The sequence below is a fragment of the Marmota flaviventris genome, chromosome 2 (assembly GCF_047511675.1).
Source record: "Marmota flaviventris isolate mMarFla1 chromosome 2, mMarFla1.hap1, whole genome shotgun sequence".
Classification (NCBI taxonomy): Eukaryota; Metazoa; Chordata; class Mammalia; order Rodentia; family Sciuridae; genus Marmota; species Marmota flaviventris.
This window is the reverse complement of record NC_092499.1, coordinates 51,236,644-51,259,196: the sequence shown is the minus strand read 5'-3', so window position 1 is coordinate 51,259,196 and position 22,553 is coordinate 51,236,644. Positions and strand designations below refer to the sequence as shown.

At 37.3% G+C, this 22,553-nt stretch overlaps 1 protein-coding gene across 1 annotated transcript in view; it reads left to right on the top strand.

Annotated features, from left to right (window-relative positions):
* Positions 1 to 7,147: 7,147 nt before the first annotated feature.
* The window catches only part of Fbxo33 (F-box protein 33), a 30,474-nt gene continuing 15,068 nt past the window's right edge, over positions 7,148 to 22,553 (top strand). The window contains exon 1 of the mRNA XM_027929664.2: positions 7,148 to 7,987. Within this exon, the coding sequence (XP_027785465.1) occupies positions 7,377 to 7,987 (611 nt within the window). The 5' untranslated portion in view covers positions 7,148 to 7,376. The remainder of the gene's footprint in view (positions 7,988 to 22,553) is intronic.

Genomic DNA, 22,553 nt, shown 5'->3' with positions numbered 1-22,553 from the left:
AAAATTACCCACCTCTTCCAAATAATTTAGAGGAGGAAAAGTTTATTTATTTATTTATATATTTTTTTTGGTTCACAGTTCAGAGGTTTAATCCATGGTGGACCAAATCCATTGCTCTGGACCCAGAGAGAGACATAATGGAAGCATGTGGTGGAGGAGTGCTGCTCCATTCATGGAAACCAAGAAGTAGAGAGAATGAGGGGAAGAGGTTGCATAGACGATGAACTCTTCCAGGGCATGAACCCAGTGATCCACCTCCTTCAACCAGGCCCCAACTACCTAAAAAGTTACCACATAGTTAGTCCATTTGAACTAGGATGAACTAATTAGGTTATAGTTCTCATAATCTAATCATTTTACCTAAGAATATTCCTTCATTAATATAGGAGTTGGGGGGAGCACCTCATATCTAAAGCATCTCACTCTCTCTCTCCCTACCTCCATCCCTCCCTCCCTCCCTCCCTCCCTCTCTTTTGTTTTTTATTTGTAGATAGACACAATACCTTTATTTTATTTATTTATCTTTATGTGGTGCTGAGGATCTAACCCAGGGCCTCACACATGTTAGGTAAGTGCTCTACCACTGAGCTACAACACCCTAATCCATATATCCATCTGTCCAAATCATTGAACACATTATTCCATCCAACTAAATCTGGTTCTGTTATGCTCATAATAAAGTAAAAGTATAAAGTGGTAATATAAGGATTTTACCTTTTCCCTTAAAGAACTAGGAAATGTAAAAACAGAGTTCACCTTCCCACTGGTGGGGAAGCATCCTCTGGTAAGTCACAATCTTCCACACTCCCTATCATATTACAAACTTGCACAACCAACTGGAGTGTTGGTTTTGGTAAGCTCTGATAACATATAAGCAACCTGTTACATCTAGGCCAAGACAGCCAATGAATGACATGGCCTTTGTCTTTCATTCAGCTCACCAATGTAGACCCAGCCTCCCCTGTAAGATGAGCTGCCCAAAATACCTTATTTCTTTCTTTCTGTTTTGTTTAGTTGTCTTTTATTGTCACTACTAGGAACTGAACCAAGAGACTACTTACCACTGTGCTGTAACCCCAGCCATATGTGTGTGTGTGTGTGTGTATATATATATAAAATTATATATATATAATTTTAGTTGTAGATGGACACAATGCCTTTATTTTATTTATTTAGTTGGTTTTATGTAGTGCTGAGGATCAAACCCAGTATTTCACACATGCTAGGCAAGCACTCTACCACCGAGCTACAGCCCCAGTCCACCCCAGCCCTTTTTTATTTTGAGATAGGGTCTCACTACGTTGCCCAGGTTGACCTTGAACTTGCAATCTTCCTTCTCAGCATCCTGAGTTTCTGAGATAATTCCTCATTTCTTTTTCCTATAATATGATCCTACAAGGAACTACTCTATTAGATAACAGTGGAGAGAAAAAAAATCAGGTTTCCAAATCTATTCTCCCCTAGGCAAATTTATTGGATACATATTAACAGATAATTGGAAGGGATTCATACCTTCCAACTGCATTCAAAACCTAGGACTTCCTTCAGGAAAAAAAACAAAAACAAAAGAAACAAACCAAAAAAAAAAAAAAAAAAACCACTTTTTCCAGAAATATTTAAAGTTGGGAAATTTTCACATTTACTAGTAGCCCTAAGCCCTGGCTAAAATAAAACCTATCACTGGTTATTTTTTTCTCTTATAAAATGACAAGTGATTCAGTATAATAAAAGTTATATTTAACACACAACTAGTTGCCACATTTAAGCAATAACAGGGAGACAGCTATCTATGTAGGATATATTTAATATCCTAATCACCTTGGAAAAGCACTAAACTTAGCATGTTTTAAAAGGAGGAATATGAGAATATTGAATACTTAATTTGTTTACCAGAAAAAATACATTTAGAAGAGTATGTCTCTATAAAATAATTAATCACATATGTAAAGAAAAAAACAGAACCATTGACTATGAACAGGCAGGCATATCAATTCAGGAGAACAAATATCTACCTTGATGTTTTAGTCATATCCACCACTGGTTGCCTGGGTTTCAAGTCCAAATATGCATGATGGTTGCTATAGTGACAATATGCCACTTTTGGAATCTGGAACTTAGTAGTACTAGGTACTTATGAGCTTCATAAAACCACCAGTACTTCCTCCCACATTCTGAATCATAGCTCAGACTTTAGAACTTCATAAAATGTGTTTTTATGCTGTCCTTTGAATTCAGTTTTGTCACTTTATCAGCATAGAGTATATATGTGTGTGTATGCATATATGTAGAGAGAGAGAGTCAAAAGAAATAATCTAACTAGCATGTTAAATATACATACTCATAAAACATTTAATTAGTATTAAAGATGAGTTGATAAGAATTTTGTTCATCATTTACAGTTTTATTACTATAACTGGGCAAGGCCATATCTTAAAAATCCATGTCTTAGTTAATGGTTATTAATAACAATATTCCTATCATTCATCATGTAATAGGAAAACATAAAATTCAAATATACACTAAGAAGCAGAATTTTATTTTAAGGAAGGTTGATATATTTTTGTTTCCTTTATGAATAATTCCTCATAATTAAAGGCTAATTATTAATGATGCCCCAGAAAAAGGCAGCTCATTGCTAGCAAAATGCTAAGGAAAGAAATATGAATCTCAAATCAGAGTACATTTCCAGATGATCAAAAAGCCAGGAAACCAGAACCCTCATGCATTGTTAGTGGGAATGGAAAATGGTGTAGCCACCTCTGAACAGTTTGGCAATTTCTCATAAAGTTACACATACAACCCCTTTCACTCCTAGTTATCTCAAGAGAAATTAAAATGTATGTCCAGGGGCTGGAGACATGGCTCAGTGTTAGAGCACTTGCCTAGCATTCATGAAGTCTTCAATACCAAGTCTGAAAATAAATAAATAGATAAATAGACAGACAGAAAAAATAAATAAAAACTTCAAAGACTTGCACATGAATGTTTCATAGCAACATTACTCTTTAGAGCCTCAAACTAGAAATAATTAAAATATTCATTAACAAATGAATGAGTAGACCACATACACACACAAAAATTCCATGCCATGGAATGCTATTCAGCAACATAAAGGGATGAATTACTGACATATGCTGATCATGTATGAAACTCAGAAACATTATGCTAAGTGTAAGAAGATGAAAGTGGACACTCTGTGGTGGCCTCTCATAGACCAGACTCTGCTTGCTCACTCATCTTGCTCCGCTTGCTCAGCAAGCATGTCTGACAAATCCCATATGGCTAAAAAGGAGCAATTCAGTAACTCAAAATGGAAAAGATAAATACGAGAAAAATCCTCCACCTTTCAAAGAAATGATTGAACAGGAGAAGCAAGCAGAGAAATCATAAAGAGGTATACATGGCCAATATGCACTGTACATTCCAAGCAGTAACTTCTTATTTTACTTTCTTTAGCTGTTTACCTTTGTAAGATGCAAACAGGTTGAATCCAGTTTAAATGACTATGCTACCCCTTTTATGTCAAGAACTACTAGCAACTAATCCCAGCTCTTGCCTTTTCCATCTGCAGGTCCAGCTAGCAGGGAAAAAAAGAACTGGCTAGGTGGGAGGACAGTGAAATCTAGAGTAGAATCTATGCTAACCCAAGGTGTTCTGCAGACTATAAATGCAGTTTAACAGGACCCATTTTCCTGTCATAACCCACGATTTTTACTAAAAATAATAAACAACTGTTTTTTAAAAAAAGAAGAAAAAAAAGACCATATATCACATGATTTCATTTATTTTAAATGTCTGAAAAAAGCAAATTTACAGAGACAGAATGTATATTGGTAGTTGCTCGGAGACAGAACAGATTAGCTGCAGATGGCCAAGAGGAATACTGAGGGATGAAAATGTTCTAAAACTGATTTATGGTGATGATTGCACCACTTGGTAAAATTACTAAAAATCGTCATCAACTTGGATGAATTTCATGACGTGTAAAATTTATCTCAATTTAATAGTGGGTTTTTGTTAAGAGTCAGAAAACAATAGAGCTGCAAGGATTCACACGCTTGTATAGATGAAGAAAGCAAAGACCAGAGAGGTTATGAGCAATTTGTTTAAAGATCTCCTACTTAGATCACAGCAAAACCAAAACAGGGAAAAAAAATCAAAATCTAGCCTCACTCTCCTACCCATTGTGTTATATCTACTGAAACCACTCAAGGAATTTTTTAAGACTATAATAATTACACAGAATTGATAGGTGTTTTAGAAGCATCAAGATTTGAGAATCAACAACTATAACTGCTTAAAATTTATAAACCATTAATAAATACATAATATATATATAATATTCTTCAGAAAGAGCTAAGAAAATTCACTTATCATCCTCCGAAGCCATAAAAACTTGCTTTCAAAATGGCTGACAAAAAAAAAAAAAGAGACAATTACACATTTTTTTTTCTGCTTTTCCAAAAGGAGCTAATATTTCAGGGTAAATAAATGATCCTAGTGTATGAAAGAAAGCATCTGCAGAACAAAAATTAATAAATGTAGATGGAATGAAAGAATGCAAAATTGTCATTTTATAACCCCTAATAAAAATTATTCAGGCAAGAATTATGAATTTACTATCAAACCCATTCAGTGAATGGTTGATGGGAGAATTGGACATTTGTAGGAAACAAAAATCACACTGCACAGGTTAGTCTTTTTGAAGGAAGGAAAAAATACCACAGAACTTTACATGGAAGATCAAGATATCATCAGCCTAATCCACAAATAGTCATTGTAAAACTATTTTTGATTGTTCAAATAAATGTGATTTCATGTGAAGTACTCAACATCACATAAAGGCTAAAGTCTTTATTAATTTGCATATTTATAAGAAATACAGGAAATAAAGGTGAAATTTGAACACCAAAAGAAAGTAGTCAAGTACAGAAGGTAAAATATTCCATCTCAGGCAATTAACCTGGTCTTTTTAAAAAATCAGTTTAAAAACAAGTGGGGGGCGGGGGGGGGGGAGGTGCTGGGGTTGTGGCTCAGTGGCAGAGTGCTTGCCTCAAAGATAAATAAACTTAAAGAAAAAAGATCTCCCAAGAATAAAACAATTTAAAAAAAATGTGGGAATTGTGAACACTAACAATCAAAAGACTAAACCAGCGCATGCCTGTAATTCCAGCCAGTGGGGAAGCTGAAGCAGGAGGATCAGGAGGATCGCAAATTCAACACCAGCCTAAGCAATTTAGTGAGTTTGCTAAGCAACTCAGTGAGACCCTGTCTCTAAAGAAAATACAAAAATGAGCTGGGAATGTGTGCTCCTGAGTTCTGAGTTCAATCCCAGGTACCCGCCTCCCCCCAAAAAAACTTATAATTTTTAGATTAAAAGAAACTATATAGACAACCAAATATAAAGGTGGTCTTTAATTGGATCCTGGTTGGGAGAAAGCAGCTTTGGGGAACAGACAATCGGAAAATAACTCCAAATTTGTATAAGGAATATTAGACAATACTGAAATTTTGCCAAGTGTGAGGTTATTTTTTTATTATTTTTTTTGAGAGAGAATTTTAATATTTATTCTTTAGTTTTCGGCGGACACAACATCTTTGTTTGCATGTGGTGCTGAGGATAGAACCTGGGCCACACGCATGCCAGGTGAGCACGCTACCGCTTGAGCCACATCCTCAGCCCATGAGGTTATTCTTTTTATACAGGAATATGTTTCATAGACATACAATGAACTAACTAAAAGATCTAGATGTCTAAAGGTCACTTCAAAATACTTCAAAGAATTAAATTTAAAATCCAAGCCTTAACTTCCTAATTCACTGCTGTTACCACTAAATGCTTGTTAAATATTCATAAAATATAACTACACAGAACTCTTGCACGCAAGAGTTGAAAAGTGACCTACAGGAGTCCTTTAAAAAAAGAAAAATAACAGTATTATGTTGTACCTCAGAAAGAAAACTCTGAGGTACAACATAATACTGTTGACAACCCAATGAGTCATGAACAGAGAGCTTTGCCCAAAAAGGGCTAAAAACATCTAGCTTTCTTAGCGTATAGAGCAGGAAAATGTAGCTGTTTCAAAATCACAGGTAACGCTTGGAGGCGGATGTGGCTGTCCTAATTGAACAGGCAGCCCCCACCCAGAGCAAACCTCAATTATTACACAAAATCACTTAATCCTTTCTGACTTCACTGCCCCTTTTCAACCAGTCATGTAACTCTCAAGTTGTGGTGCAGTTAGGGGACAGTATTTCAAAGAATCCTCTCCTTGGACTGGAGATATGGCTCAGTTGGTAGAGTGCTTGCCTTCCATGCACGAGGTCCTGGGTTCAATCCCAGCACCACCAAAGATAAAGGAAAAAAAAAAACTCAAGGGTGCCAAGCTGAAGAAAGCCACTATACTATCACCCCAAATTTTTCAACGGGGGCCTTCAAATCTCAGTAGCAGGAACTGGGGCCCTTCCTCAGGCCCTGGAGAACAGACTGGCAATCAGCAGATCCCAGATTCATTTGCCACTTTTTTCTCCCCCTATAAAACCATAGGGTGGCGCTATCCTCGCTCCTTCCCTACACTGGGGGCGCAGAGAAATCCACCTGTGCAGTCCGAGTGACGGAGGTCCGCCTGGGGCCTCCTATAGGCTTCGTGGCCCCCGGGCCCACCAAGGCCCTGCCCCGCCCCGCGCCTCTCCTCTTCGGACACCTCCTGTGCAGGTTAGCCTGCAAGTCCCCCTGCTTCTCTTCAGCAATGCAATCTCAGAAATTCTTAATATTCTGGCAAGTGGGACCACTGAAAGAGACCCTGAAAGTGGGCACTTTGGCTCAAAAGTCCGCAGCCCAGCAAGTAAGAAACGTGCAAAAAGAAGTCTCAAGATCTCTAGCACTCCGCCCAAGTTCTACCGCCTCGGACCAAGAATCTGAGTGTCCCGATTTCCAGCGCCCAGTCCGGGCCCCGCCCCCTCAATGCCCCTGGCTTCCGTGCGTCAGGAGTCACGTGCCGCATCTCCCTTTCCCTACCGGCAACCCGGGCGCATCCTCATTCCGGAAGTCGCGCTCATTCGCACTGGGCTCCTCCCACCACGGGTGACGTCAAACTCAGCTCCTACCACTGCCCAGCCTCCGCCTCCAGGCGCGGGGAGGGCTGTCGTTTCCTTAGGGTAAGCCCAGCTACTTCCGGGCCCCTAGACAGTAGGAGCGAGGGTTTTGAAGTTACAGACTGGGCAGGCCTTGGACGCGCGTGAGTACAGTTTGAAAGGCCTACAACTAGCTATTTGCAGGCCACCTACGTAGGGGCCTTTCCCCCTCTCCGCAACTTGTACTCCACTTGGTTCCGCCGAGACCCACGACGGTTCCGCCCCCTTCTTCCTTGTCATTGATGTTGTTGTTCTTGTCAGTGCCGCAGCCCCGACCGCCGGGAGCTCGAACCCGAGCCGGGGCCGCCCGAGTGGCGCGGTGGCGGCGGCGGCAGCGGCTGCGGCTGCAGCAGCTGCGACGGCTGCGGGGGCTGCTCCGGGGACTGCGGGGGCGGCCGGGAGCCGACAGCCGGCGGCGGGGCCGGATGGCTCTGTGCGGGCAGGCAGCGGGCGCCGCGTCGCTACCCAGCGAGCTGATCGTGCATATCTTCTCCTTCTTGCCCGCGCCGGACCGGCTGCGGGCCTCGGCTTCCTGCTCGCACTGGCGCGAGTGCCTCTTCTACCCGGCTCTGTGGCCTCAGCTCCGCATCTGCCTCCGCGTCTCGCCCGCCGAGCAGCCCCGGCTCGAATTCCTCATGCGCAAGTGCGGCTGGTTCGTGCGAGAGTTGCGCGTTGAGTTCGCCGCGGAGAACTACCTGAGCGGAGGCGGCGGCCCTGGCGACGGAGGTGGCGCGGACTCGGGGACTGGAGGGGAAGAAGTCGAGGGCCTGCAGCTCTCCACCCGTTGGCTGGAAGTGCTGCGCACCTACTTGGAGCTGGTGCTGTGCGTGCTGGTCAGCATCCGGAACAACAGGTAGGTTTCTGGTGGGCCCGTCCCCGCTCCCGACTGGCGACGGGCCCCCTTCCCTTCTCCCCGAAATAGATTCTGTGGGACGCGCCAAGCTCGCCTCAGCCTTGCTTGTTTCAGTGAAGATGTCGGTTCTAACAGGACGATTTTCTTAAGGCAAGAGGACATAATGGGACACTTTACAGCTATGGACTCAAGTGTTTTTCAGACACCACTCCAGGCACTGTCTCATTCATCCTCTTGGTGGAGGTGGGATGAAGCTGACAGGAGCTATCATTCTTCATTTCATACATGAGAGAGTCAGACTTGGAGGGTAAGGCCTGTGAGAGAAACAAAACATAACCCGATTTTCAGACACTGAACCTTACCATTGGAAGTAGATGATGGTAGAGAAGGAGTAATGGTGCTACTGGTGTTCCATAGTTACAGAGTCCTTCTAAAAGAAGTTTTTAACAGTCATTTTTTTTTTTTTTTTCAACCTGGAATTGTTCAAATAGGCTGGACCAGATCCAAAGAGAAGGAGGAGTGGAGTGTTCGTTGAAAGTATTGGGGGATAGGTGATTGTCAGAATTGGACGTCTACCCCCCTCAGCGCCCTCCACCCCCACCCCCCCTCCCGCAGTGCACCTCCAGACTGAACTTGTCCCCAGTGATTCACCTAAGCCTAACACAGTATAGTTTGGGGGTGGGGATGGGGGTGCCATGGCCAGCCCATGTCTACAATGGATAAGCATGAAACTCTTCTGGGTTTGCAACAGGACTTTACTATAATTCTGCAACTTACTCCCCCTGTTCTAACTCAGTATCCTGATTGTAAATTTATTTCTCTTTCACCCTTTCCAAACCCTATTAGTTTGTATTTCCTACGTTTGAATATTTTGATCTTAAACCTCTTTTAAGTTGAAAGTTCAAAAGTTCAGGGGAAAAAAGAGAACCTTACATAGTAATAGTGGTTTAGTACTTTCAAATTCATTTCCTATTTGAGCCTCTCACTAACCCTATGAGTCAGGGTTTGATTGTTATCCCGTTTTATAGAAACGAAACTGATGCTTTACAATGTCAAGTGGTATACACATTGTCATGCAGCATTATTTTTCTACCAAGAATCACATTCTTCCTTTTGCAATAAACACACTGCCAGCATTTGTGCTAAAGACGATTGAGAGCAGGCCTTGGTTAATTGTGAATTTATATAAATGTTATAGGTACATAGATATTTCCATAATTCTGTGTCCAGATCAGAAGTCAAGAGATAAGCATTATAACACCAAGTTGTATCTGGAGCATGGCTCTATTATTCCAGTGGCCTGTGTATTTCCACAGCTTTTTACATGAAGACATTCCATTTACTTACTTTGATTTTACTGTGCAAGAGAGTCGGTTAAGTATTATTAGGCTGTTGGTATTGATTAAGTTGGAGATTCTTTCTCAGAGTTGTATGTGTAAGCTAGAGGACCAACTGACCCAGAAGTTGAAAGACTCAAACTCACTGATGAAACCAAGATTGGAGTTTAAATCTGTTCTGAAATCATATAGCCCTTCTGCGCAACCATCCAAAAAAAAAATGCATGACTTTGGTCAAAGTAAAAACTAACATTTTACAGTGCCTACTTTCTTTTCAGCATTTTAATAACTGTTTGGACATATGGATGGATGAATAACATTATGTAGGCAAATAATGGCATATCACATCTTCCCTTTGTTGTTTAATTCTCCTGACCTCTTCCTCACCCCTACTACTTTTATTAGCATCCCAATTTACTTGTCTGTAAGGCCACCTATGCTTGCTCTTATATGTCAGCAGTCACCTGTATACAAATACAGAAGACTGTCATCTTGATTTTAAGATTTTCTTGTTGTCTACTATAGGAATGGAGCTACCTACATGTGATGCTGCTTTGGTAGCATATTCATGTATGTGTTTGAAATTAAACTAGTATAATTGTATTATTTGTACTAAGGATATTTCAAAGAGTTTTTTATTGCATTTAATTTTACATAATATTGGGATTCATTGTGATGAATGTGATGAATGTCATATTTATAACATGCACATAACAATTTGGTCAAAGAGTTTTTAAAAATAAGTTTATAAATTTAGGTATAAGTTATGCCTTTTATGTTTGAAAATGTCTTGTTGCTCTAGTAATACTGGAAGTATTAATCAAGCTATCAAAAGTATAGACATAACTGGTTTCCTTTAAGTTTTAACAAATCTGAAAATGTTTTAAATCAAATTGTTATTTAGTAAATCTGGGAAAGCCTGATATTTCTTTCTGTAATCATAAACTACAGATATCAGATCAGGTTCAATTAAAGACCTGAAGCATAGTGTATAATAACATCGTTTAGTGGCATTTTGGTTTTCCAAACCATAACATTTAGTAACTATATAAACATTTGATATTTTTCTTTTTAAATTTGTAGTGGTTTTGCTTTATAATTTCTGCAATTCTACAAGTTGGAAAAGGGTATTATACCAGAGCATAAATATTGTGCTTCCAGGCTTTGTGCTAAATTGCTTTATACAGTTCATACAATCCAGACTGTTACTTTGTTTTATTCCAGATAATTTCATGTACTTCAAGAAAAGAACAAAAACTGTAACCTTAAATTGTGGGAAATTTCAAGGGTACTGATCTTCAGCGAGGATAATTGGCATTTTGTTTTGCTCACATTCATTGTCAGAATGATTATGGTTGCCATACTGATATCTTAGGTGTTAGGAACAACAAATGAGGTGTAGAACTGGCTCTTAGAAGGTAAAACAGTCCTTCATGTTTCATAAATCCCTTCTTTATAAGGGGCTAGGACACCTATCACTTGATATATAAAACAGAAATACGGTAAGTACTCAATCAATTGTATGATAGGTTCAATTGGCTGAATTTCTTTCACAGTTCTCCAAAAAATTGTACCATAAAATAACAAATTCAGAAATATATTTATAGTTTTTAATTTGCTTATCATGTTGAGTATCAACTTGAAATGCTGTATTTTAGACCAATTAAGAAAAATAAGAGTCTGTGATTCATAAGATTTATATTAATAGACTCACTTGCTGAAAACACACTCTTTCACAGTAGCCACAGGCACATTGTCATTATCTAGTTTATGTTTTTCTGGACTGTATAAAATATTTTACATAAGCCTTTTTTTAATGAAATGCTAAATTAGGGTATTTAAAAGAATGAATATTGTAAACAGCCAGAACAGGTTGATTTCCTGTTAAAACTCTAGATTACATCTCTCGTTACATGTGTGTAAATTGAACATTTCAATTTATGCTTCTATGCCCTCTGTTAGTCAGCTTTCCATTACTACAGCAAATGCCTAAGATAAATCAATTTAAAAAGAGAAATGGTTTATTTTGATTCACAGTTTTGGATGTTTCAGTCCCTGACTGTTCGAACCTGTTGCTTTTGGGCCTGTAGCAAGGCAGTTGATCATGGTAGGAAGCATGCTATAGAGCAAAAAGCCACTCATCTCATGTCTGGGATGTGGAGAAAGAAAGGAAGAAACTAGAGTCCCACAATCCCTTTCAAGGGCATGTGCCCAGGACCTAAAATTTCCCATTAGGCCCAAAGTCTTGAAGTTTCTACCACTTCACAATAGTGCCACAGGTTAAGGACCAAGATTTTAACACATGGACATTTGGAGGACATTTCAGATTCAAACTATAGCACCTTCTTACAGAACAAAAATACTAGCAATTCTTTGATTTGTTGTTGTTATCTTATTGATTTGACATACACAGGAAGGAAAAATCTTAGCTTTGTATTATTTCCTCAATATCAGTCTATCAAAACACAGTAACAAGATCTCTTAATAGTACATCTATAAATAAGTTAAAATTTTTGGACATTTCAGATTACTATCTAAGATGTTAGGAAGTACCTTGAAAGTTTGTACAACTGCCTTGTTTTTCTTGAAATGTTTTTCCTCATCAGAGGTAATAAATTGTATATGGAACAGCATTTCACTTTTGGGAGCTGACTTTCTTATTATTATTCGTTGCCTTAAAAAGCCCATTTACAGATTAAATAAGTTTGTTGGGAATCTTCTTAGTCTACACTGCCCAAGTAGCAGTTAGAGAAGTGAGGTGAGACTATGCAATCCCACAGACTCCTTACCTTAAAACTGACATAGAGGGGTTGGGGTTGTGGCTCCATGGTAGAGTGGTTGCCTAGCACATGTGAGGTACTGGGTTTGATTCTTAGCACCATATATAAATAAATGAATAAAATAAAGGTCCATCAACAACTAAAAATATATTTTTAAAAAACTGACATATTAATATGGTTCCCTAGGGATAACTTCAAGGTCATTGAGAAGAGAGTCTAAAAAAACTAACTTCCTGGAAGGGCTGCTAAGAAAGGGATTAGAGCTCTCTCCATAGGTACATTCTTTTTTTGTTTCCTTTTCTTTCTTTCTTCTTTTTTTTTTTTTTTTTGGCATTGCTAGGGATCAAACCGAGGGTTTCAGGCATATTAGAAAGTTGTTCTACCACTGAAGTACATCCCCATTCCCATAGGTGCATTCTTCTGATCACTGAGAAACTGATAAAAGGAGGATAAAATGTAAAGGAAAAAAAGAAAAGATTTTTAAAATATCTTTTTTTTTTTTTTTTTTCCTGTTAAATGAAGCTATTGAGCAGCTTTTGGGTGAAGTCACTAAACCTTTCCATTTTAATGTAGTATTGTCCCTGAGACAGTCTTGGAAGAACTCCCGCCAACTTCACCAGTTTATATAGAATCTAAGATGACAGTTAGAGAAAACTTGGGTTTTTTTTTCCTGAAATATTGAGAGCCTACTGTGTATCATACAGTTAAGAAAAGCTCCCTGTTCTCACTGAATCTACATCATAGAGGAGGAAGACAGAAACAAGTAACTTAATAAAAGGTTATTTCAGAAAATCTGATGATAAAAGAGAACTATGTAATAGTGATTAGATGGCAACAGTAGATAGTGATCTAGGAAAACCTCTTTTGAGAAGGATATTTGAGTTGTAACATGAATGATAAGAGTTGCCCATTGAGAGATCTGAGCAAATTACATTCTTAGCACAAAGACCTTACACCAGACAAATTTTTGACCAGTAGGAGTACTAGGAAAGTCTGACAGGACCATGGCAATGAGTATGAGAACAGTGTCATGATAAGCTCCAGTGTGAAGAAAGGAGGAGGAATGGGGTTATATGACATGTGGAATGAATTTGAAATATATTCTAAGCATAGAAGGCATTTAAAAAAATTTAAGGACAAGAATAACAAATGTAATTTGCATTAAGATCATCACTTTGGTAGCATATAATGAATAGAGCAAGAGAGGAAGCAGGGAGACTAGTTGGAAAGCAATGGCAATAATGTATATAAGAGATGATAGTAGTTTGGACTAATGTAGAGACAGAGGAGGTGGAAAGAAGTGGATGAATTTGGAATTGTAAAGCCAAGAGGACTTGCTGATTAGATGTAAGAGAAAAAGAAGCAAATATTTTTCATCATTTCTCTTTTTAAGACTCATTCTTTTTTTTTTTTTCTGGTTCTTGTGGATTTTTTTATTTTTTTATTTGTATAATTAGCTATACATGACAGCAGAATGCATTTTGATTCATTATACACAAATGGAGCACAACTTTTCATTTCTCTCTACATAATGTAGAGTTGCACCATATGTGCAAGACTTGCTCAATTTTCTTGACCTCCTTATTGATAAAATTATGTTTTGATAGTATGTTAAAAAATAATTTTCAATGTTAATTGTATTTAAATATACCTTTCACATGTAACTTTTTGGGATTTGAGGGTGGTGGTGATTCTTATATGGAACTTATAAATTCTGGGAAATAGGTTTAGTTAATGGATCCTGATAAAGCTAATAAGGAATATTGTTACAGGCCAGTGACTTATTTCTGGGCTCTAATGTTGCACTATTCAGTATTGTAGCCACTAGCCACATGTAGTTATTTAGATTTTATTAATTAAATAAAATTAAAGATTTGGTTCATCCCACAAGCCATATTTCAAGTGTTTAAGAGTCATAAGTAACTAGCAAAAGCAAGGCACTAAGCAGCTCAGTGAGGCCCTGTCTCTAAATAAAATACAAAATAGGGCTAGTGGTGTGGCTCAGTGATTGAGTGCCCCTGAGTACAATTCCCACTACCAAAAAGGAAATAAAAATAGGGTAGTGGTGTCGCTCAGTGGTTGAGTATCCCTGAGTACAATCCCCACTACCAAAAGGGAAATAAAAAAAGAGTGTTATGTCAGTGTAAAAACACTCACATTGAATGTGGGTTAAGAAAAATAGAATTGACCCAAGAGAATTTCATGTAATTATTATTTTTTTATTATTTGAGAAATAGAAAAAAAATATTCATAATCTTGTTTAGCATTGGGAAAGATTTTAATCTATTTATGAGTATCTTTTTTAAAAAAAACAGGTTCATTTGTATTCCTTGTTTCCATAGCTAATTAGAATTATCTATATTAAATCCAGTTTAAGGTGGCTGCATTTTGCATTTTTCCACTATTCTTATTACATCATGGAAATAATTTTGGATTCTCTGGTATGAACAGAAATATACACTGCCACAGGTGAAGTCCCCAATCTTGAACAACAGAAGAAAAACAAAATCTTAATGCTTTGAGATCTCAGATGCTTTGTGTCTTAGTTATACTAAACAGTCCAACTGGAATCTGAGGGAAAAATTAAGGATTTTTATCCCTCTGCAATTAAATCTTGAGAAGTATTTCTTGAGTACATAGTTGGTTATAGTTTTCAAAGAATTTGCCTAAATTGGTTTTTCTGAGACTATCAAAAGTTGTAACTGGGAAATTCTTATGTTATAAAGAAAACAAACATGTTAGTCACTGTCATCAAAATGCCCAACAAGAACAACTTAGAGAAAGAAAAGTTTCTTTTGGCTCATAGTTTCAAAGGTTAGATCTATGGTTAAATGACTCCATTGCTATGGGCCCAAGATGAGAAGAATATCATGGCAGTAAGGCACGGCAGAAGAGCACTGCAAAGTTAATGGCAACCAGAAAGCAAAGTAAATGGGAGGGGCAACAGGAAAGAAAAATCCTCAAAGGGGAAGCCCCCAGTGACACACCACCTCTAGCCATGCCCCTGCTGCCTACAGTTACCACCCATTCAGTCCATTCATACTAGGATGGACTAATTAGGTTATAGCTCTCCTAATCATTTTACCTCTGGACCTTCCTGCGTTAACTCTTTTAAGTTTTTGGAGGACACCTCATATATAAATCATAACAAAAAATATTTTTTCAGTGGAATTTTAATATACATGTTTAAGTTGTATGTTTTTCAGTAACTGTAGTTGAAAAGACAAATACAGGTTAGGTATGGTAATGTAAGCCTTTAGTGCTAGGTATTTGACAGGCTGAGGTGGGAAGATTTCTTGAACTAAGGAGTTCAAGACTAGCCTGGGCAACACAGTGAGACACCCTCTGCCCCCCAAAAAGAAAAAAAATTATAGGGTATAAGCAAAGAATTTATAGTTTTCCGGCAAATGTGTTGTTTTAGAGAGATTCCTATTGTATAATATAAATGAAAACTGGTCTGCAAGTGACATCTGTGATAAATGAGTTGTAGCTAGATTGACTTTTTAGTTTTTCTCATAAATTAAGGTAAATACACCAAATGCCAGGCCCTATTGTAGGAATTGGAGATACAGCTAATAATCAGAAAGTTCTTTATCATAGAGTTTAGTCTAGTGGGAAAAGATGACAAGTATATAGTATATCAGTTGGTAATATATGCTATGAAGCAAAATAACACAGTGAAGGGAGATGGGAGTGGTAGAGGTAGGAAGAAATGTTTCTGTACAAAAATAAATACATTATGGAAGATCTTAACTGCTGAAATAGTATTTGAAAAAAGGGAGGGACCAAGCCGTGTGTCTCTCTGAGAGAAGTGATATTAGCCAGGACAAGTAGTAATTGGAGAGACTCTGCAATGGGAGTATTACTGGCATATTTGAGAGACAGCAAAGAAAGCAGTAAGGTATAGAAGAAGTTAGCCTCACAAGGGGGAAGTGAGCCAGGCACAGTAGCAGATACCTGTACTCTGAAGTATTTGGGAAGGTAGGCATGAGGATTGAAAGTTCAAAACTATCCTGGGCAACTTAGCAAGATCCTGTCTCAAAATAAAAAGGTCTGGAAATGTAGCTCAGTGGTAGACCATTTACCTCGCATGCAGGGCACTGGGTTGGAGCCCTAGTACCACAACAAAGCAGGAGAACTGAAAAATTATTTGAAAATCTGTAAGCTGCTTTAAGGACTTTAGCTTTTACTTTGAAATGAGGGACCATCAAAGCATTTTGAGCTGAGGAGTAACATGAACTGATATTTCAAAATAATCATTCTGGGTACTGTGTTGGGAACAGCTTGCAGCATAAGGGTGGGAGTAATTCAAGCAAGAGATGATAGTGTGGCTTGGACACAAGTAGAAGCAGCAGAAATGATGAGTAGTTTGATTCTGTATTTATTTTTATCTAGAAGTTTTCTGGAACTGGGATCTGAGCACAAATAATTAGATATAATTGTATAAAGTCCTTTAAATTGCTGTTCCCCAGATATCTAAAAATACTTTTCTTTATGGTTATTCTTAATCATTTTTTTCTTTTTGTGTTAATCATTTGGATGTCAATAGACATGTCATTAGGGTTTAGACACAGTTTGTTTTCTGAAAACATTTCTTTTCTTTGGTGTTGAACTTGTTACTACCAAAGGACTTGTACAGCAGTGCCCTGTTCGTATAGGCCTTACATAAATTTGGGTCAGTCTACTGAATTTCCCCAGAAATTTCTTGAGTTTCCTTACTGTGATCACTGGGAATTTTCCTTTACTTCTTTTATCCTCACTCACTTTTCTGCTTACAAAAACTCATTACTCTTTGGCATTTGCCTGAGTCTACTCCTCATATGAGCTATGGATTCAGGATATCACCTGATGCTCATCAGGTGATGCTCTGAAGGAGTGTTCTTTCTTCATCTTGTGTCCAAACCACTGTTCTCATCATCTGTAACACAAGCCCCTGTTAAATCTGTTTTTTAACTCAAAACCTTCTTCATGTGCATTCTTCTACTATATCCCTTACGTATATAAGGAAAGGGGAAGAAATAGGGGACTGAGTCAAGCTACATTTTAACCTGGTTTATTATTCAGATGTTGCTAATAATATGGAAAAAGAATTCCACATTTAAAAACCTTAAAAAGAATAATTTTGGTTGAAGACAAAGAGGAAACATAGCCACCTAAGCCAACTTTGATCTTCAGTAACTTAGCCCCACCTTCTCAAGCCACACATCCTACATACCAAAGTTTTGTTAGAATCTACAGAACCACCACCAGGGTCACTTGGCTGATAAGGCCCATTTGTATTGCCAGCACTGCAGACATTGTTTGGATGTGTTCTTGACATCCCTTCAAACCCTAAGCTGGCTTTTCTAGTCAAACAGCAGTGTTCAACAATCCTTTCTTATTCCTTTATTATTACCTTTATTATTCCTCTTTTATAGATGGTGAAACTGAAGCACAGAAGTAACTTGCCAGGATTACATAATTAGGGAAATGACTACTTGTTTTTCTAATTTACCTTATGAAATTATCGAACACGCCAAAACCAGATACATGAATTCCAGTTATATCCATCACCCCGAGTAATTTGATTTTGCAACATTTGTTGTCTTTTTTCTTTGCTAAAATATTTTAAAGCAAATTCCAGATTTCCGTGTCATTTTACCTTGCACACTAAAGTATGAAGAGCTCTGAAAATTACTGGCATTTTCATAAATACTACAATGCCATTAATATACTTAATTAACAAAGTTATCAATAATTCCTCCATATCACCTGATTTTTAAAGAAATGGTATTTTTGAAACCCTTATTTCCACTCAAAGAATCTAATAATAAGTTCATGGATGGTTGAAACTTAACCCTTCACATCATTAGTACACAATACATATTTTAGTAATTGAATAAACACGGAGTAGAGTGGTCTGTAGACTGAGTTTTTAAGTTCTAAGTGCTTGATAATATGATTTAGCCCCACATCTGGAACTGATGACTTTTAAAAATATGGTTAAAGAACACAATTAGATTAAAGAAATTCATTCTTTTTGGTGATAATAATGGCTTTTGTACGCTTTACAAAGAGGGTGAAGCACTGTTCATGATTTTGGGTTATTTCACAACATATCTTAGGACTGGTGAATAGGTTGTATACTATCAGTGTTACCATAGGAACCAGAACAAATTAGTTTGAAGACTTAAGATGAAAAATATTTCTAACTTAACTATAAAATTTTCCTGGTATATTCTTATTACATGCTTTTTTTAATATTTATTTTTTAGTTGTTGGACACAATATGTGTATTTTACTTACTTATTTTTATGTGGTGCTGAGGATCGAACCCAGGGCCTTGTCATGCTAGGTGAGCACTCTACCGCTGAGCCACAACCCCAGCCCTTGTTACATAGTTTTTGAGCTAGTTGTATGTTACGGATATTCTGCAGGAATGAACACTTTCTTCTACTTGAGTTCCACTTGTTATTCAACAATAATGAATGACTACTCAGGTTTCAGATTTCCCTTTTAATTAAAAGGAGTATGTGGCTGGGCACAGTGGGACATGCCTATAATCCCCCTAACTCAGGAAGCTGAGGCAGGAGGATTGTAAGTTTGCTCAAAATGACAAATACAAAGGACTGGGGATGTAGCTCAGGGGCAGAGTGCCACTGTGTTCCATCCCTGGTACCACAAAAAAAATAAAAATGAAAGTTGTATGTGGCACAATTAGTCTTGTCTTGTTATGGAAGAGTCTCCTGTCATCAAAATGAGGCATTTATTTATTGCCACAAGTTAAGTGGGTTCTCTGCTGTGTTCTTGTCTAAGTACTCTTTTTAGTTCCTTTTCTACTGTCTAAAACAATTACAAGCAATGTGGATGCAGTTTCTACCACATGGTATATTATCTAATTTCAACATGTTATATTTGAAAGGTACCCCTGAATTGTCAATTATTTTTGTTTTTCTAACTTTTAAAGTTAATTATTTTATTTTGTATCATTGATACATTTTCATTTTGAATGGAAAAATAAGTACTGAAAAACTTTTCCCACAATTGCCCCTCATATACTATTCTAAGATAAATCACTTATAGTTTTTCCTGTCACTTCCAATAAGACCATTATATTTAAGCACACAGTTTTAAATTCAAATAGCATAAACAAAGTGGATGTCAAAATCAGGGTTCTCTACTTGTTTCTGCCTTAAGTAGTGTTGCAGACTTAGACAAGTCACTTCAATTTCCTCATCTATAAAGAGAGAAGATTGGATTCCACGAATCTTAAAAGTCTGTGTCATTATGTCTGTGAAGAAAGTCTGTGCATGTAACAATAACATTAGCATTTTATTGCTGCAGTTAGAATTTTTGTTAAAGTGCCCTGTAGTTTATGTTTTCAACACTGCTAGTACATTTTAAAATATTGAATAGCTAGATCCAAAACTGAAAATCTTCCGAGACACTCTTTATATTAACTCACTAAATTTTGCTATGATTCAGTTTCAACTTTTTTCAGTGATTTTAAAGTTAAATTTTTAAAAAGGTGAAAGTTATTTAAAGCTACTTTTTTTCCTTAATTCTCAAATAATGTTTATAAAAATAGAAAATGTGAAAAATTCAGAAAAAAATAAAGTAAGATTCACTAGAGATGATAATGTAATGCATCTTTCTGAAAAATTACAAGAATACTTTATTATATTGTACTTTTTAATTAATATTATGGTATATGCATATTTTTCTCATAATCAAAAATTCTATCATGAGAGCAAGATGGTGGAATAGGAAGTCCAAGCCTTTGTTTCCCCACTTAAACATTAAGCTAACAATATTCAAGACAAAGATGTTTTAAGTGCAGAAACCAGTCAAAAAGTTAAAGCACCCCAAATACAAAGCTGAGAAAATTCACACCATTATGAGTAAGAGAAGTAAATTTCACTTTGCTTACATTAGCCCTTTCCCCAAACCAGCTCAGCTTAGGACCAAGAAAATCTCCTGTGACTTCGTCTTTGGCGGGGGAAAATAACTAACACTTGTTTGTGGAGACTGAGAAAAAGCTAAGAATGGGGGCTTTTCCTCCAGAAAGAGGAAAGAAATGAGGTAAACCTTATACCCAGTTTTTCAGTGTTATCCCCAAGGAGCTGGTTTCCATCTTTCTTCACACCAAGAACTAAAGGACCAGCAGAGCGTAGTCACCTGGAACAGCTAAGAACAAAGGGAAAGGAATGAGCACCTCCTATATCTGATACTATTTTGTGAGATTTGGGTGAAAGTGCAGTTTCTTCAAATGCTGACACCAACACAACCATACAGGAGTCCCTCCTTATTCACAGCTTCACTTTCTAAAGTTTCAGTTCTCCATTCTTAACAACAGTTCAAAAATATTAAATGGAGAATTCCAGAAATAAAAGTTCTAAATTGCATACCATTTTAATAGCCATCTCATTTATCAGAATGATTCAAGGCATCACATTCAGGTAACCATTATTTTACTTAATAATGACCCTAAAGCACAGAGTAGTGATGCTGGCAGTTCAGATAAGCCAAAGGAAAGCCTTGGAAGTGTTTCCTTGAAGTGAAAATGTGAAAGTCCTTAAGGAAAGAAAATAATCGTACACTAAGTTTGGTGGAATCTACAAAGAGAACAGATATTCTCTCTGAAATGGTAAAGATGGAAAAACACATTTGTTTTAGTATTGCTGTGACACCTCAAACTGCAAAAATTGTGGCCACAGTGTATCATAAAAGCATAATTAAGGTGAAAAGGGCACTAATTTGTCAGTGTAAAACATGAATATAAAACACATTTCAACTAATGGAAACATTTTGCTACAGAAAGCATTAAGTCTATATGAAGACTTCAGCAAGGGATGTCCTAAAACAGGTGACATCAAGCCATTGATTGCAAATATGATTCAGGAATAGGTTTGGACTAAAAAAATATCAAAATTACTGAACAAACTATGCCTGCCAACGAATAAGCTGTTGCCACATTTCTGGCAGAGTTAAAGGTATTGATTAAGGATAAAAAATGCCATCCAAAGCGACTCTTAAATTGCAATGAAACAAGGCCATTCTGGAACAAAATTGCCAATACAATCTACATTTGTAAAAGTGCAAAAGAGGCACCAGAGCATAAAACATGGAAAGACAGATTAACTCTGGTACTGTGTAATAAGACAAAGGCAGTAGTGTACAGAATGAAGAACCCATGAGGTCACAAAAGCAAAATAAAAATTACACTTTGAAAGAGACCATATTTTATATGTCTCTTGTATTTTATATGTCTCTGTATGTTATTATATTTATTCTATTGGTTGTTAATTTCCTACTGTGCCTAATTTATAAATTAAACTATATAAATATATACATATAGGAAAAAATTTGTATATGTAGAGTTTGATACTGTTGTCTCAGTCCACCACTGGGGGTGTTGGAACATATTTCCCTGCAGATGAGGTAGACCTCCTATACAAGGAACATGAGAAATGAAGAAAGCAAGACATAATCAAATATAAATATATAGTAACCAATCCAAAGGAAATGGAGATTTATGCTGGATATAGTGGCACATGCCTGTAATCCCAGCAATTCAGGAGACTAAGGCCACACATCACAAGTTCAAGGCCAGCACCTTAGTGAGACCTGTTTCAACTTTTTTTTTAAAGGCTAGGGATGTAGATCAGGATGCCCCTGTTTTTCTCCCCCTGTACTGCGAAAAGAGAAGAAAGAAAAGTAAGAGTTGGAGATTTATGATTTAGCTTCAAAGAATTCAAATTAATTATCTTGGAGAAGCTCAGTGAAATAAAACATTGAAAGACAACTAAAAATTTAAAAAGTAAATAAATGAACAAATGAGTATTTACAAAGAGCAGGAATTAATTTTTAAAGCAGAAGAAACATACTGCAAAAGAAAACAATACAATAAAAGTCAGAGGAACAAAAGAAAAAAAATGAATGAAGAAAACTCACAGAAACTAATAAGACTCCATCAAGTGAACAGATATAAGCAATGAAGTCCCCAAAGGAGAGAGAGAGAGAGAGAGAAAGAGAAAGGAGTATAAAGGCTGTTTCAAGATGGCACCAGGCACAGTGGTGCACACCTATACTCCCAGCAGTGGGAGGCCAAGACAGGAGGATCACAAATTCAAGGCCAGCCTCAGCCACTTAAGGAGACCCTAAGCAACTTAGTGAAAGACCCTGTCTCAACATAAAAAATAAAAAGAGTGGGGATATAGCTCAGTGGTTAAGCACCCTGGGTTTATTCCTAGTACCAAAAAAGAAAAAGAAAGAACCACTAAACATTTCCTAAACCTGAGGAGGGAAGTGATTCTAGATCATTTCATCCAGATTGATGAAGCTTCCTATTTGGTATTAATAGAAAGAACCCAAAGTGGCATACACTAACAGCATTATGGTCAAATTGTCCAAAGACAGAATGTTTTGAAAACAGCAAAAGTGACTTATCACATGTAAAAGAACATCCAT